Source organism: Ctenopharyngodon idella, chromosome 11 (assembly GCF_019924925.1).
Source record: "Ctenopharyngodon idella isolate HZGC_01 chromosome 11, HZGC01, whole genome shotgun sequence".
NCBI lineage: Eukaryota > Metazoa > Chordata > Actinopteri > Cypriniformes > Xenocyprididae > Ctenopharyngodon > Ctenopharyngodon idella.
Genome location: NC_067230.1, coordinates 6,425,382 through 6,443,130, shown reverse-complemented (window position 1 = coordinate 6,443,130; position 17,749 = coordinate 6,425,382). Strand labels below are relative to the sequence as shown.

Here is a 17,749-nt window from a genome sequence, read left to right as displayed (position 1 = left end):
AGACCAATTTATTATAGAAAAAACAAACATAATGTAAGAGTAAGTTCTAAAATATTATTTACAGTATCAGGTTGGGTTAGATTTTTTTTTTCCAGCTGGACACTTAAGTCACTCACAATTTATGAATGTCATTGCATAAAATACTAAGACATATGTTATTACAGATATTAATCTAAAAAAAAAAAATAGTAGTGGAGGAATGACACAGTTCAAAATAAAAGTAATTGGGCAAATTAAATATAGGCTATTACTGTTACATAAATATATCAAACCAACATGGACATATACGCTATTTTATTCACAAAATGATTTGATTCACAAAAATTGGCTCACAAGAGTCATTCGTTTTGAGAATCAGTCTACACTGGTTCCATGTTTCCGATTCACAAAAAAGAACCACTCATAAATTCATAAAAAACGGAACTGCTTCTGAATGAATTTTCAGCCCTATTTGTCAGTAAGCCATACAAAATGTAGGCTAATATGAACAACAGTATAATTTAATTTGTAAATTAGGCATGCTTTCCTAAAGAGGGCTGAGATGAAAAACAGGACGAATTCCTTTTAAACATTGTCTAGCAGCGCATACAAACAAGTGTATAGTTAATGTTAAAATAAAAAGTGTGTGGTATGTGAAGAAGAAAGAGAATCTATGTGTGCAGAGCATTTGTGCATCTTTGGAGGGAGGGCTGCGCTGAATAATGAATAATGGCTGGGTTTGTGCTCACAGCTGACTGAATTAAACATGAAGCCAACACTAGCAAACTCACAGGTATGTTCTCTCTCTTTTTATACACATAAATAATATCAGATTTAAACATTTTTGTCCCTCAGATGCTCTGACAAAATAAACCCCCCTTGAAACACTTTTTAAAACCACAACAACGCACTTTTTCCTTCAATCAAATCTCAAGCAAAATCTCAAGGAGTAGTAGAAACAGTTCAGGCCTACTATTTGAAATGGCTTTTCGGTAGCTGGTTAGCTTGTCTAAATGAACAGCCTGTCCTGCTGGTTGGGGGTCAGCAGTCGCCTTCAGGGTATCTCATGTCAGCCTGGTGGAATTTGAGCTCGCACAGGCCGCTGGTTTATATGCTCCTATCAGGTCCTCGATGTGTGTGAGTGATAATGTGCCATTTCTTTTCACAAATGGAAGGTTGCATAACTGTTTGTAGAAGAGCAAGACAGATAGATAATGTTCAGACTCTCCATTACAGTAGCAGTACAGTACAGCCTTTTCTTTTACACCAGAGCAGCATTATCATGCAGTTCATCACAGATAACAGATGTTGTCATCCACTTTATACCCTATTAGGGCCACCAGTGATGGGTGAATAATACTAGATAGGTGGTGTGCTGGAACCCATCCCCTGACAGGTGTAATATTAGGCTACACATCTTCCTCAGTTCCGCAGATCGAGTTTCAAACAGGATTCCCCAGGTAAGATGCTTAAGGGGCGTTGATGTCATTGTACGGAAGTGAGTTGGACCACACTGCTGGGCACGGATAGCAGTGCCACTGAAGACAATAGGAGGACACTGTGGGAGTTTCAACAGGAATTCGGACTGAGCTGGAGCATCACCGGCACTTGGGATGTCGCATCAGACTGGTATCCATGGTAAGCACGAAGAAATCTTTATTTAAATACCCTGTAGCCCATATGGATTTATAGTATTTGAGTAAAACCACTATATTTTTACTCTTCTCCTTTTAGTGAAAGGGAAGCATGATTTTGTAATATAAACTATGAAGATACACAATAAAGGCAAAATGAAAGATGTTTACCTGTAAAAGCTCCAGATAAAAAATAAAAATAAAAAAAAAATAGTGCATCAAAACCTTGCATTAACTTTCTCAGATTTCCATGGAGTCTATGTGCAAATATATATCTACATTTGTAGTAAAAAGGGAATTATCTTTTAAAAAAGATTTTTTGTTTTTTTTGTTTTGAGTAGGAAAATTGCTTTACTCTTGGTTTTAGCAAACAAACATTTAGTATATATATATATATATATATAGTTATTCAGAGGTATTTATAGTTATAGAGGTTTGAAATAGAGTGATGATATTAGACTTTGTTTTATGTGAATGATGATGGGAGGTAATTTAAGCTTACGGGCGGAAGCGCCGCTCCTCATCCATCTCACCTGCACCTACATCATTTATGAGTCCTGATGCCCCGTTACCATGGTGAGGCCAAGAATGAGGCACAGGCCGCACAGTGTGGAAGCAGTGTAAAATTTCCTTTGTTTCAGTCAATTTTCTTTTTTAAACTAAGTGCTAATGTAAGAATTTATAATATGAAATATGATGGGATGGTCACTTCAGTATTATAATATGACATATGACAGAATTATTCTGTTTTAACCACTGTATATTTTCTCTGTTGTATTGTCATACCTCTCTGCTGAAACAAGCAACTCCAGACTTGAGAGAGTTCCTCGTGAAGGCGAGAAGAGGAGCTGTCAGAGCCATGAAGATTGTTATAAGGAGCGGTGAGTAGGAGCATGTGTTTGTGAGAACTTCTGTATGTATATTCAATATTGATATTTCAATACACTGAGGATGGTTTGGTTTGAGCATAAAGATTGAGGGAGCTTTTGATTAGTTTAGTGCTATTTGCACTTTCCAATCATGAATCAATTTGTACAAAAAAAACAAAAAAATACTGTAGAATTCATCAAGTTATGATATTATTTAGAGTACCACAGGTTGGTCACTTTAGATATCATATAGTTGCCTCAAAAATAGATTTAAATTTAATTTAAATGCATTAGATAAAATATAAAACTATATCTACAAGCAACAAATTATGCTAGACATTTGATTTACATTTTTAAGTCTTTTTTGCAAGGTCATTTTAGTGGATGTATGAAGTTAGTACCCTTGTGAAAAACAAAATGTTGAAATGACATATATAAGTTAATATATTTTAAATGTTCTAAATTGCAACTTCATCAGACAATAGAAGTCATTATAGAAGTCATTAAATTACATGTACATATAAAGATGTACTTAGTCCCAGTGCCAGCCCTAGACTTCTGGGGGATCTAAGCAAAATTTTGTCAGGAGGCCCCTGTCAGCGTGTTCATACAAACTTCCAAAATGACTTAATCTGTTCTTTTAGAGTAGTTTCACTGTCAATAAATCTTTTAAAATTATAAATCATGTTTTTTTACAGTTGCAAGAGAAAGTATGTGAACCACTTGCAGAATCTGTGAAAATGTTAATAATTTTAACAAAATAAGGGAGATAATACAAAATGCATGTTATTTTTTATTTAGTACTGTCCTGAGTAAGATATTTTACATAAAAGATGTTTACATATAATCCACAAGACAAAAAAAAATAGCTGAATTTATTAAAATAACCCCATTCATAAGTATGTGAACCGTTGATTCTTAATACTGTGTGTGGTTACCTGGATGATCTACGACTGTTTTTTTTGTTGTGTGATGGTTGTTCATGAGTCCTTTGTTTGTTCTGAGCAGTTAAACTGAGCTCTGTTCTTCAGAAAAATCCTCCAGGTCCTGCAGATTCTTCAGTTTTCCAGCATTTTTTGCATATTTGAACCCTTTCCAGCAGTGACTGAATGATTTTGAGATCCGTCTTTTCACACTGAGGACAACTGAGGGACTCAAACACAACTTTTAAAAAAGGTTCGAACATTCACTGATGCTCCAGAAAGAAACACGATGCATTAAGAGCCGGGGGGTGAAAACATTTGGAATTTGAAGATCAAGGTAAATTGTATTTAATTTGTCTTCCGGGAAACACGCAAGTATTTTCTGTTGCTTCCGAAGGGCAGTACTAAATGAAAAAAAAAATGATATTCAAGCGAAATAAGAAAAATTTGGACCTCTTCATCCTGTTCAAAAGTTTTCACCTCTTAATGCATTGTGTTTCCTTCTAAAGCATCAGTGAATGTTTGAACCTTTTTTAATAGTTGTGTTTGAGTCCCTCAGTTGTCCTCCATGTGAAAAGACGGATCTCAAAATCATTCAGTCACTGTTGTAAAGGGTTCAAATATGCAGAAGATGCTGGAAAACTGAACAGAGCTCAGTTTAACTGCTCAGAATAAACAAGGGACTCATGAACAACCATCACAAAACAAAAAAAAAAAAAACAGTCGTAGATCATCCAGGTAACCACACACAGTATTAAGAATCAATGGTTCACAAACTTTTGAACTGGGTCATTTTAATAAATTCAGCTATTTTTTTGTCATATGGATTATATGTAAACATCTTTTATGTAAAATATCTTTCTCAGGACAGTACGAAATAAAAAATAACATGCATTTTGTATGATCTCTCTTATTTTGCACATTTTCACAGATTCTGCAAGTGGTTCACATACTTTTTCTTGCAACTGTATATAATAAAAAAATTTACAAACAATAGGACAAATACAAAAGAAAAAAGATACAAATTAAATAAAAATGTGGCCTACTGAAAATAATAGCCTGCCTACTATATAGAAATTGAATAAAGTAATCAAATGCAAAAAACAAACAAACATATGAATTAAATATACATTGATTGAAGTTACTAAAGTTATTCAGTGAAGAGCAGTGAATGATTCTTTCGTTTTCTTTTGTTGTTTGATTAACATTAATTGACAGACAAAGCAGCAGGTTTTTTAGACTGCTGTCACTTTAAAAAATGAATGCACCGATCTAATATACAAGCATTCGATTACTTTTTTTTTTTTTTTTAGTTTTGTCCGCTTAATCGCATACCCCGCCTATACTTGACTTGTCTGTGTTTCACTCTGTCTTGGATCACATGCACAGAAAGCCACCTGGGGAGCCATATTCTTTCACAGCTAAATACACTTTCAACTCTTTTTTAGTATCGAGCACTTCCGACAGGAGACTCTATATTACGACAGTCACTTTACATGATTTGACTGATTTGGATGTTATGTGAGAAGGGTGACAGCACACCGCTTTAAAGGAACGGAATGCAGTATTGTGTTTTCTTAATCGTTGGAAGCCAAGATCAAAAATGAAACTAAACTTCGATTAATTACACAGCCCTAGTCATTAAATCATCTTTGAGAGCAAGGGGGCCCCCTAGTGGTTCGGGGGGAAACAGAAGTTGCAATAGTCTTTTCTTTCCTATTGTGACGTTTATATGAGTGAAACAGCTTCTCAAACAAGAAAAAATGTGGGACAGGACTTGATTTTGTCCATCAGGAATTGATTGGATCATTGGGTGGTTGTGGTTTGCTATTGGTCGATCTCATGTTTGTCTCATGTTACTCCAGTAAACACATCATCCGAAAAGAGAAGACTGCAAGTAGGAGGGGAAGTTATTTTGATTAAAGATTACGAGGGCACATGATTTAATGATGTGCATGATAAATAATTTATGAAAAAAGAAAAGCAAGAATTGTTGGTTTTGATTTCATTGTGATTTCATTTTAAAGTGCAATTAAGTGCCCGGAAACAATACATTCAGTTCACACTTAGGCCTAAGTATTTTTTCTGTGATAAGTACTCTTTTTAAAAAGTATACATAAGTGTACTTCTTTTTCACAAGGGTACCACACAAGTTCACATGGGTGTTCATCGTTTAGGTTTTGTTTTATCATTTAAAACCAAACAATAATATAAAAATTACATATATTATTTTTAAGAGTAACAACTTGTACCTTAACAAATATATTTTAGTCACTTGCTGACCCTAAATAATGTCAAGTAAAAGGTGAAGATAAATTGGAATGTGGAATGTTACACATGCAGTGTGTGATAGCAGTGGCACCATGCTGTTTTTGGACCCAGACTGATAGTCAGTGCATTTATCTGGGGCTACTGCAAGTAGTCAAGGTGTGTGTTATGAGGTGTGTATGTGTGTGTATCTGTCTGTGTGTGTTTCAGAGCAGCTGGTGTTGGGAGCGTACAGAGAGGTTTCTCAGAGCTGGGATCAGGACTATGACGCATGTGTCCTGCCCATGCTGGACGGCCTAGAACCCTGTTATATCCTTTACCGCCTTGACTCACAGAACCAGCTGGGATATGAGTGGCTGTTTATCTCCTGGTCACCAGACCAGTCACCAGTAAGTAGGAAACACATGATAAAGTGAAATGTACGCTCAATACAAACTCACACCCTCTCAGTCTATAAATAATGTTCCCTTTAGCCCCTTGGGGAAAAATACCGTGAATTATCCTTCTGAATGACAACACCCATTCATTCTACACCACACAGGTGAGGTTAAAGATGGTGTATGCTGCTACCCGAGCCACACTGAAGAAAGAGTTCGGAGGAAGTCACATAACTGATGAACTGTTTGGAACAGTCCAGGTGTGTAAATGGGTTTATTTAGCATGAATTTATTTTATAATTTTACCTGTATATTATAAACTAGTTATCAAGAGTGCTTCAAACACAACAGCTGAGAGAGTGATCAGTGATGGTATATTTGACTGAATCCCTCTCCTTTTTTTAATTCCATTCCAATCAATCTCTCTGTTTTTTCCCTTTTTGGAAAGTCATGGAAAAGTTATCATGGATTTTTTCATTTCCTTTTGGTAATGCAAAAATCATATCTTCTGAGTATCTGATTACTGAAATTCCGCAATTGACCAATCAGAATCAAGTATTCCAGAGAGTCCATCATTATGTTAATATTATCTAATAATGTGTTTTCCTGACATATTACACTACCGGTCAAAAGTTCTTGAACGGTAAGATGTTTTTAATGTTTTTAAAAGTCTCTTCTGCTCACCAAGGTTTCATTTATTTGATTCTTTCCATTCCACAAATGATTCTTTACAGTGGAAAATGTTACTTCAGAATATTAAAATGTTCTTCACACTAAGAAAAATGGTTTTTTTAAGAACTGACAGGTTCTTTGGAGAACCCAAAAATGGTTCTTCTATGGCATCATTGTGAAAAACAAAAACAAAAAAAACTTTTGGATCCTTTATTTAAGAGTTTAGATGTTTTAGATGTTTAGATTCTTTTTTGCTGGGTTAACAACAGTAAACCCACTATGAGCAAATGTTTTCTGTTCACTCACCTTTGTTCAGGTTCCTTCAGTTCACATGTTAAGAAGTGTGATGATGTGTCATCTAAGCACTATTTACTGTTCTGACCTACAGGAAGACATCTGTTTCCAAGGTTATCTACGGCATCTGTCCTCCTCCTCCAGCCCGGCCCCCCTCACCACTGCTGAGCAACAACTCCATCAGATTAAAATAACAGAGGTGAGGAAGGCCCAAAATGTGTAAATCACTGCATACCAAAACTGAATATCTTACAGTTTGTCTGACTTTAATGTCTAATAAATTAATGTATTTCTTAACAATGCACCTAACAGGACAAAGTAGCACGGGTAAGTGTCCTGTGATTCATTTTGTTTTCAAGTGTGCGAGTACTAAGTGGATTTACACTAAACTTTTGTACTTTTCTGTTAAGGACGAGCGAAGACGAGTTGCCACCGTGAGTGGACAAGCAAAGGTAGCCTCAGCTCTCTATTCACATTAAAAATATAATTAGAAATATTAATGTTACAGAGTAAAAAATATATATATATATATATGTGTCTCTGATACAGACAGAGATCAGCGTGGAGAGTAAAAATCCGACTTTACAGGGTTTGGCGTTCCCATTGCAAGAGGAGGCTAAACATGCTTTACAGCAACTTAAACACAAACGCATCAATTACATTCAACTAGTAAGTCCCACACACATACACTATACATACATGTATTTTTAAATGTAGGTTCAAAACAAAATATTCAGACTGCCACTTGTACTTTTAACAGTAGAGGATGCACTGAATAACCACATATAAAGATACGCATTATGCATTCAAATAAATTGCTTTTCATTGAATAGCCTGTTTATTTTGCGGGTTTTTAAAACAGAATTCTCTGCATAATATTACATTTCTGTATAAATTAGGAAACAATACAACTAAATTCAAAATATGCATAATGCAGTAAACATACGGGATACTAGCATTCAAAAGTTTGGTGTTGGTAAGATTTTTAAAATGTTTTTAAATAAAAGTCTCTTATGCTCAACGAGGCTGCATTTACTTGATCAAAAATATAGTAATATTTTAAAATATTATTACAATTTAAAATAACTGTTTTCTATTTTAATATATTTTAAAATGTAATTTATTCCTGTGATGTCAAAGCTGATTTTTAGCATTCTTCAGTGTCACATGATCCTTTAGAAATCATTCGAATATGCTGATTTGGTGCTTAAAAAACATTTCTTATTATCAATGTTGAAAACTTACTGATCCCAAACTTTTGAATGGTAGTGTACATATTTACATTACCACATAGAATATTATGCCTGCTGCACTTCTTATCATCTACATAATCCCAATCACAAAGCACTTTTTGTATCATCTTTAAGAGGCTGGACACCGAACGAGAGACAATTGAGCTGGTCCACACTAGTCTACAGAGACCAAAGAGCTGCCAAGCAGAATCCCCACTGATGCCCCACGATACCACTTCTTCCTGTACAAACACACCCATCAAGGACAGCCACTGGAAGCTGTAGGTTAGTGTCAAAATATTAATAATCTATTTTCTGACCATATCACAATAAGCTGAGTTTCAGGTTTCTATATGATTAGTAATGATGTTTCTACAAAGCTAATGTTTGTCATGTTTGTGCTTGAATATGTGGACCAGTTTTCATCTACTCCATGCCTGGGTACAGTTGTAGCATCAAAGAAAGGATGCTCTACTCCAGCTGTAAGAATCGACTACTGGATGAGGTAGAGAGAGACTATCATATAGAGATCGCCAAAAAGGTACAGTAACAACAACAAATGGTCCTGATACTGTACAGTATGTTTTTCAAGTTAGCTGTTGAAAATCCAATATCCTATATTTCCATTGAAAAGTCATACTTTACTCCTATATATATATATATATATATATATATATATATATATATATATATATGCATGCGTGTGTGTGTGTGTATAATATACATATACAGTACTGTGCAACAGTCTTAGGCCACCATCAGCTTTGTTGTTTTAGCAATGTTTTAATGACCATCCATATTTATTTTTCAGTCTCTTTATTACAATACAAACAGAAAATACAGGAAATATGTATACAAATTGTAAAAAAAATTCTGAACTAAACTGTTTTTTTTGTTTGTTTTTTAAATCAGTATTTAGTGTGACCTCCTATTCCATTTTGCTCAAAAAAGAAATTCTGAGAAACTTCTCATCAGATTTTGAAAGTTTTCCAGTCCTTTCCCGTCTTATTTAGGTTTAAGAGAGCCGATTCCTGCTATTGCTCAAGTGTAACGGGAGGTCAATAAATATTTGCCACTTTAGCTTATAAAAGCTGTTTTTTCCCCAATTTTTTTCTGTTTTTTTTTTTTATACTGCATACAAATTTACTGTATTTTCTGTTCATATTCTAATAAAAAGACTGAGAAATAATTATATATGGTCATTATATCATTGCTAAAACAACATCTAAGACTTTTGCTCTTAGATGTTATATATATATTGTACTGTTATATATATATATAGACTGTATATATATTGCTGTATATATATATATATATATATACAGTATATATATATATATATATATATATATAATATATGTGTGTGTGTGTGTGTGTGTACATCGTCAATTAAAAATAAACTGTATAATCAGCTATATAAGTAAAATCACAGTACCTTGAACTTTACTTTTATTAGGAAATTGCAATTGGCCACAACTGGTTATTTATCCTAGACTCAAGTGTGAACATATTTAATTCAAACATGATCCGTCTATAAACATCTTTATTGTGTCAACATCAAATAAGAATATAATGACCTGAATATAGCGGCTGAATTTACAGTTTAACAATTTCCGTTAACACATTTCAGGATATTGGTTTCAAACTGAACATATGGTACGCCTTTCAAAGAGAGAACGTGATGTGTGTGTGATTAAACACGTTACTCTGCACAGTTTGTGCTTGAGATTCCTTAATGAGAACCACCCCTACTTTCATCCATCAAAAGCTTAAAAAAAGTTACCTTTAAATACTTAAGAACACTTAAATGTGACTGCTTATGTGTATGTTATTGGTTACATACATTAAATTTTAATAAAGTAAAACCTAAATTAGTGAATATATGCTATTAGAATATATACTATTGTTCAAAATCATACTGATATGTTGATTTGGTGCCCAGGAAACATTTGTTATTATTATCAATGTTAAAAACTGTTTTGCTGCTTAATATTTTAAACCATGATACATTTTTTTTTCAGGATTCTGTGATGAATAGACAGTTCAAATGAACAGCATTTATTTGAAATAGATATATTTTGTAACATTATAATGTCGTTACTGTCATTTTGATAAATTTAATGCATCCTTGCTGAATAGAAGTATTTATTTATTAAAAAAAAAAATCTTACTGACCCCAAACTTTTGAAAGGAAGTGTAACTTCATAGAGCGTAACTTTTTGACATTTGCTTCTAATCAAATGCATATATTCATGCTTATTTCAGTTAATTTATTTATGTGTCATGTGTGTAGATGGAGATTGATAGTGGAGAGGGGCTGACGGAGGATTTCCTGTATGAAGAGGTGTACCCGAAGCAGCACGCTTTGAAACAAGCCTTCACCAAGCCAAAGGGCCCTACAGGGAAACGAGGGAACAAGCGTCTAATCAAAGGAGCAGGAGAGAATGGAGATGAGAGCTAGAATCATACTGTCAACAAATGTAAAATGACACCGGATACACATTTAATTTCACCCTCGATGGTCTGTAGCCTATTTCTTGTCTGAGCTTTCCATTTCATTGTTAGTATTATTTTTTTATGTTAGATTTTAACTAATCTTCTTTCACTCTGAAACACATTCTCACACGGTTTTCAAGGCCACATAAATGTGTTGTTTAGGTGATGATTTTTATGCTATAATTAAAATAAAATCTATTAGTCTGTCTTATTAAATCTCAGTTATTGTTTTACTATGGAACAGCATTTTGTTTACACCTTTTTTTTTTGGTAAAGCACATTTTGACTGCTGAAAAGAAAATCGTATTTAACAAAACCTTGCTAAGATATCTGAACCGGTAATCAAAAACCATTAGTTAACTGCAGTTATATATATATATATATATATATACAGTCAAACCAAAAATTATTCAGATATTTTTGATTATTTTTACTAGTGGGTGCAGGACACTATAGTTCATATATGTGAGGATAGCAAAATAAAGTAAGCTGTGTCATATTATACCCAAAAATTCTTCATACAGTGGACTACCAGTAAAACTGATAAAAATTTGGAACCCAAAATTATTCAGACACTTTGACCTGACCATGTTTTGCTTAAGTGTTATCTGACATAATTAAGATTTCTGACACAGTTTAACTCTGAGATCTTGTCATGTTTTATTACCATTTTTTTAAACTATAGTGAATAAACTGAATTAATGAATGAAATGTTCAAGGTGTCTGAATACATTTTGGTTTGACTGTGTATATATATATATATATATATATATATAGAGAGAGAGAGAGAGAGAGAGAGAGAGAGAGCACATAATAAACAATTTTGGGGGCTTAAAATATTACTGGGATTTTATTTATTAGCCTATTTTTTATTTTATTAATACAATTTTATTTATTATTTATTATAAACATTTTTCCATTGTTTTTTTTTTTATGGGTATGACTATTAAAGGGTTAACTCAAGCGCTGATCCAAGGCCTGATTAGTTACCAGGATGTTAGATGTTATTAACTATGTGACTAACATTCTGGCAATACACATTTTCTGGAATTAGACTTACCTTGCACTGCGCTTACCTTGCAGTCACCTCCCGTCACAGCCCTTGCTATATCTCAGAGATCTCTCTGTCCATGCTGCTGGCGCAGAGGTCAATTTCAGCGACTGTTTCAGCATTCCTGGAAAGCTGTGTACTGGGAAAGTCATCCGCAGCTGAAACCGGCCCGGGCGCTTCGTCAACGGCACTCTGCAGCCAATGGAAGCGCAGCGCCCGATGATGAGGCCGCGAGCGCTGAGATGTAGCGCAGTTCTTGGAATGAGATTCCTAGAACGCGCGTCAACTCATAAAACGGCCAAACGTGAGGCAAAGGCGTTTCTTACTGCTCTTATTTCAGGAAAATAATAATCCACCAAACCAAACGACCTTTTACTCTTATTAAATTACTATAAAGCTGTTTTGTTATTCTTCGTCAATCTCGCCCTCATTTCGCTTCGCGCTTCCCTGGAGAATATTTGGCAAAGAAGGCTCGTCCGGGATAGACAACATTAGGGAATATCCCTTATGTAAAATGTTTAGGTTTTAACGAGATTTCCTCGGTTTGTGGCGCTTTGTCGCCATTATAGCACTGCTGAAACAATGTCAGCAGCTTTGGCACACGACCGGACTTGGATTCGCGTGAATTTTACCGCCTGTAAATCTTCAAACTGTCATCTTCCATTCTGCTGTTTGTTGGTGACCTACCGAAGGTGACGATTTTATGCCCACAAAGGTAAGATATCTATATATTTGTCTTATTGAAAATCTTTTTAGTTTCTTAGAAACTGAAGTGGCCAGACCTGTTTGATGGGTTCATTAGTTTGTGATGAACTGAGGAGTGGTTACATTTAGCTATGCAATAATTAATTCTTGTTGAACACATCTTGTTAAAATCATCGTGTGAAAATTTCTGCCGCTGCTTATGATGTTTCGAAATTGAACATCTCATCTAAATGCCTTTTTAAACAAATTTAAATAGGCTAAACGTAGGTATACATTTCTCTGACAGGCACATAATTTAGCTTTTATTTTGTTATTAATGAAATACATTTTTAAATGTATTTTTGAAAATGTGTTAAATTGTGGTTCTGCTGTTTTCCAACACCATCATTCTAGAATTTTAATCTGATTTATAACATTTTATAGACTTAATAACATGCCTGTGATTATATTTTACAGTTTGTGTAAATATAAATTCTTTAAAAAAATTACAACTTAGTGTCTATAAAAGAAAACAATTCAATATTTTGAGAAACAATCCGTTATCTCAATCCCTAAAAGCTGTTTGTAAATTCTGTTGCTCTCATTTACAGAGAAAGCCACATGTACTCTTTTTCTAAATGTCACCTTATCCAGTCTTCTCAGAAATGAGTGTTTAAATATGTTGACTTAACCACTGATGTCATAATTATTTATCATATACTTGTTAAGAAAGGACAGATTTTGACTCATTGAGTCAGATGTTGAAACAGAAATAAAAACATTATCATTCCTATAACATATCGATCTGATTTACTGATTGTGACTTGTTGTCTTGTAAGATCTGTTGTTTACCCTGCTGCTTTCCACTGAAATTCTTGCCACATGGTGTAAATAGCATTTGAGTGCATTCTCTTGTTCTTGGCAAACTGTACTTCCTTTGTTTGTTCATACTTTGAGTTCAGTTGAAATTATAAATGACAAAAGACTGATATAGAAAGAACAGCACAACACTTTTTAACCTTTGAACTTTTAGCTCTGCTATCTCCTCTCATGTCATTTTGACATGTAGAAAAATATTTGTTGATTACATATCAAGATGTGTTTTTTATTCCATATGAAGAAACCTTCAGGAATGGTTGCAAGGGGTACAGGTGCTCAAAATGAGAGGGACGGATCAGAAGTTCAACAAATCCAGCAGTCCCAAGCAGCTCCCTACTCTTGGGCCCCAGCTGAGGACTTGCGTTTCATCACCACCACCTTTCAGCACCTACACACCTCAGGTACACCTATAGTCTTAAAAAGCGACCTGCAGACACTACGAATATATAAAGAGAACAATCAATCAGTTTTGTATATATTTTATAAGACATACTTCATAATCCTCATTGCATCTGTCCAGTGTCAGCAACTATCAGGTCAAATTCCTTCCATCTTAACTGGCCAATAAAAACCTAATCAGTTTCTGATTTAGAACAAACATGACAAAACAAAATAATGTACAGTTTCAAAAGATCATAATCGTTTTATTTTATTTTTTTTTTAAGAATAAATGTATGATGAAGGTTCTTACATGTATATAGCAACAGTTTATCTCTGTTCTGATAAATTATTAATAAATAAAACAAATAATTTAATTATTATTGTCAAATTATTATTATTATAATTTATAATAGTTTTACAATTTGTAATAATAGTTTAATTATGTGTTATTTTTTCTAAATTAATATGATTTATTATTTATTAAAAAATCATATATTTTAAAATGTAATTTATTCCTGTGATGGCAAAGCTGAATTTTCAGCATCAATACTCCAGTCTTCAGTGTCACATGATCTTTCAGAAATCATTCTAATATGCTACTTTTGTGCCCAAGAAACATTTATTATTATTATCAATGATGAAAAACTATGGCGCCCTTAAAGGGACATAGTGAAGAAAAAAAAAAATGAGACGGGAGGAAAAATAATTAGTCAATGCTTTTGTGTTCTCTCACACATGTTTTGCATTTCACTCTCAAAGAACACAAACCTTTTGCAAGTGAAAGCAAATGTTTTTGTGAGCGAACACAAAGTTTCTCGAAGGAACGCAAACATTTTGCGAGTGAACGCAAAGTTTCTCGAGGGACGCAAACATTTTGTGAGCGAACGCAAAGTTTCTCGGGGGACGCAAACATTTTGTGAGCGAACGCAAAGTTTCTCGGGGGAACGCAAACATTTTGTGAGCGAACGCAAAGTTTCTCAGGGGAACGCAAACAATTTCCGAGCGAATGCAAAGGTTTTGGGGGAACGCAAACATTTTGTGAGAAAACACAAAGTTTCTCGAAGGAACTCAAACTTTTTGCAAGTGAACGTAAAGTTTCTTGGGGGAACGCAAACAATTTGTGAGCGAACACAAAGTTTCTCGGGGGAACGCAAACATTTTGTGAGCGAACACAAAGTTTCTTGGGGGAATGTAAACATTTTGTGAGTAAACGCAAAGTTTTTCGAAGGAACGCAAACATTTTGCAAGTGAACGCGAAGTTTCTCGAAGGAACGCAAACATTTTGTGAGTAAACGCAAAGTTTTTCGATAGGAACGCAAACATTTTGCAAGCGAACGTGAAGTTTCTCGAAGGAACGCAAACATTTTGTGAGTAAACGCAAAGTTTTTCGAAGGAACGCAAACATTTTGCAAGCGAACGCAAAGTTTCTCGAAGGAACGCAAACATTTTGTGAGTAAACGCAAAGTTTTTCGAAGGAACGCAAACATTTTGTGAGTAAACGCAAAGTTTCTCGAAGGAACGCAAACATTTTGCAAGTGAACGTAAAGTTTCTTGGGGGAACGCAAACAATTTGCGAGCGAACACAAAGTTTCTTGGGGGAACGCAAACATTTGCAAGAGAACGTATTACTGTATTTATACTACAGTTTTTTACAATTGCTAACAAGCGTTTACCAATACTTAAAGTACTTTTTCTAAACTCTTAACACAGCAACACACCTACTACATCACACAATTAGCCAAATAGCTAATTTTCAGCCCAAAACCATATTTTGTTAAATAAATACAAACTCTACATTTCAAAATGCTAAAAACCTTTTTCTACATACACTAACTCTATCAAAACACAGCAAACCTGATTTAAAATCAAGTCGTTCTGTCAAAACACTAGCATTAGTTTAGTAGCACTAGTAGCAGTAGTAACATGAACATATAGTCAAAGCGCAATGACTGTCAAAATACTAACAGTTGATGGCATTACAAAAACTGCATTACTTGTCATGTTTCAATTCTGCCTATAGAATAAAAAAGTAAAAATTGTGACTTTTTTTCTCAGAATTGTGAGATATAAACTAGGAATAGAGAGAAAGAAATCAGAATTGTGAGATAAAAAGTCACAGTTATCTTTTTTGTTTTCTATGCATGGCAGAAATAAGCTTTCATAGGTTCTACATGTGTAAGGGGGAAAAGCATAGAGATGCACAATCCAGCACATATTCTTCCTCCTCTCCCCTAACTCTTCTTCTCCCTTGTCCTGATCCAACTACTCCACTCCTCCTTCAACTATTCCTCTCCCTAGACATTTTTTTCTCTCTCTGCTCCTCTGTGTTGTTTTGCATCCACACTGAACAAAACCAATTCAAAGAGTCCTATTTTACTGTGTGTCCATGTAATGAAAAGAACTTCATCACCTGACTATGCCTCCAACTGAGATTGGAATCTGCTATTTCTCAATATTTCAGTGATCTGCTAATTAAAAACTGCTTATCAATTGTTTCAGTATTTGTTTTATATATTTTTCAATACTTTTGAGCTGCTGTTGTTGCAGAAATATAGGTTTTATATTTAAAGATCGGAACATTAGGTGTTCATTTCTGACATTCTGTGTTTACGCATTTGTAAATAAGATGAGAAAAATCCATGATTTTGGTATTGGGTCAGCTTGTATGAAAAGAAAATGTAAGCATTTTAGAAACATGTTAATTGACTGCATTTTGTGTAAACGACATGAATTGTGTTAATGGTATGGTCACAACAAACGGATGTTGTGCTAATTGTGTTTAGAGTTTTGAAAATGTAACTACAGATTGGACAAATGTTATGTTAGCAATTGAAAAAAACTGTAATAAATAAGTTTCTTTATGTTTTAGGATGGTACTGGGGTGGTATGACAGCCAGTGAGGCAAGGGATGCCCTCAGTGGAACTTCAGAAGGTACTTTCCTTGTGCGTGACAGCAGCCATCCACTCTACCTCTTTACTCTCTCCATAAAGACCAAGAGAGGCCCAACTAATGTCCGCGTAGAATACGACAGTGGTCGATTCCGTCTTGATTCCAGTTTTCCAGCCCGATCTTGCCTGTTGTCCTTTTCTGCTCTTCCTAGTCTTGTGCAGCACTACGCATCCACGAGTCAAGAGGAGGAGAGGAAAGCAGAAGAACGTCACATGGTGTCAAAGGACAATGGCGTCCTGCTGAAGCTCAGGAAGCCTCTCCACAGACCTCAGGCCTTTCCAACATTACAGCACCTTACACGCCTCGTTATAAACAGACACACTGATTCCCATAAACAGCTGCCGTTGCCGCGGCCATTGTTGATTTACTTGCAAGAATACCCCTTTCAGGTTTGAGGACACTTGGGGAGGACACTGGTGCATTTTAGGGGGTCGTTTTTGCAAAGGTGATTTAGCCATGAAGTCGCAAATCTTGGATTGTGGGTCCTCTTATTATTGTCATATGAAGAGATGTGCATTTGTGCAAATTAACAAGGACTACTTTGTGTAGATTTTTAAAAAAATATTTGTAAATATTTCTCTTTTTAGTAAACCAAAATGTTTCTATATCTTTATGTGCTTCCAAGTATTCATGGAGCTCCAACTCTACATACTACCATCACCAGAACATTGAAAAAATAAAATCTCAAAACCAGTACACATAAATAATACTGTATCTTGAGTATACTGAGTAATACTGTGTCTGTGTAATTTCTAACAAAAGTGACAAGTTTGTCAGAAACCATCACAGATGCCCTGGCAATATGGGACATGCTGTCAGTCCATAGGCCTTTATTTGACAGAATACGTTTAACCAGACAACATCATCATTCTAGGAATGAATTTTTTTCCCACACACTCCAAACACACAAATAAAATGTACAATTTAACATGACAACAAAAAATAAATAAAAAGTCTTTGAATGTGTGCAGGACAATGAACAATTCAATTTTCAATTTTACATTTTCAAACACCATACATTTTCCATACTAATAATTTGCATAAACAAGCATGTAATATT

General features: G+C 34.6%; 2 protein-coding genes across 2 annotated transcripts; both read left to right on the top strand.

The window, feature by feature from the left end:
* Positions 1 to 391: 391 nt before the first annotated feature.
* Positions 392 to 10,960, top strand: twf2b (twinfilin actin-binding protein 2b). Its single transcript, XM_051912343.1, is given in 13 exon segments — positions 392 to 772; positions 1,406 to 1,617; positions 2,417 to 2,494; positions 5,884 to 6,062; positions 6,215 to 6,310; positions 7,111 to 7,215; positions 7,329 to 7,343; positions 7,427 to 7,468; positions 7,566 to 7,685; positions 8,384 to 8,423; positions 8,426 to 8,533; positions 8,668 to 8,789; positions 10,542 to 10,960. Coding segments are annotated over 12 exon segments (1,098 nt in total). The 5' UTR covers positions 392 to 772; positions 1,406 to 1,592; the 3' UTR covers positions 10,710 to 10,960.
* A 671-nt stretch (positions 10,961 to 11,631) lies between these two features.
* Positions 11,632 to 17,422, top strand: cishb (cytokine inducible SH2-containing protein b). The gene is made up of 3 exons (XM_051912345.1): positions 11,632 to 12,510; positions 13,600 to 13,759; positions 16,609 to 17,422. The coding sequence occupies exons 1-3, from the start codon at positions 12,499 to 12,501 to the stop codon at positions 17,082 to 17,084; spliced, it is 648 nt and encodes a 215-aa protein (XP_051768305.1). The 5' UTR covers positions 11,632 to 12,498; the 3' UTR covers positions 17,085 to 17,422.
* The last annotated feature ends 327 nt before the right edge of the window (positions 17,423 to 17,749 follow it).

Bases quoted from the DNA above. Each gene is read 5' to 3' on its own strand.
- cishb (XM_051912345.1), top strand. The intron at 13,760-16,608 runs GTACACCTATAG...TTTATGTTTTAG, and splicing joins TCAGCACCTACACACCTCAG to GATGGTACTGGGGTGGTATG.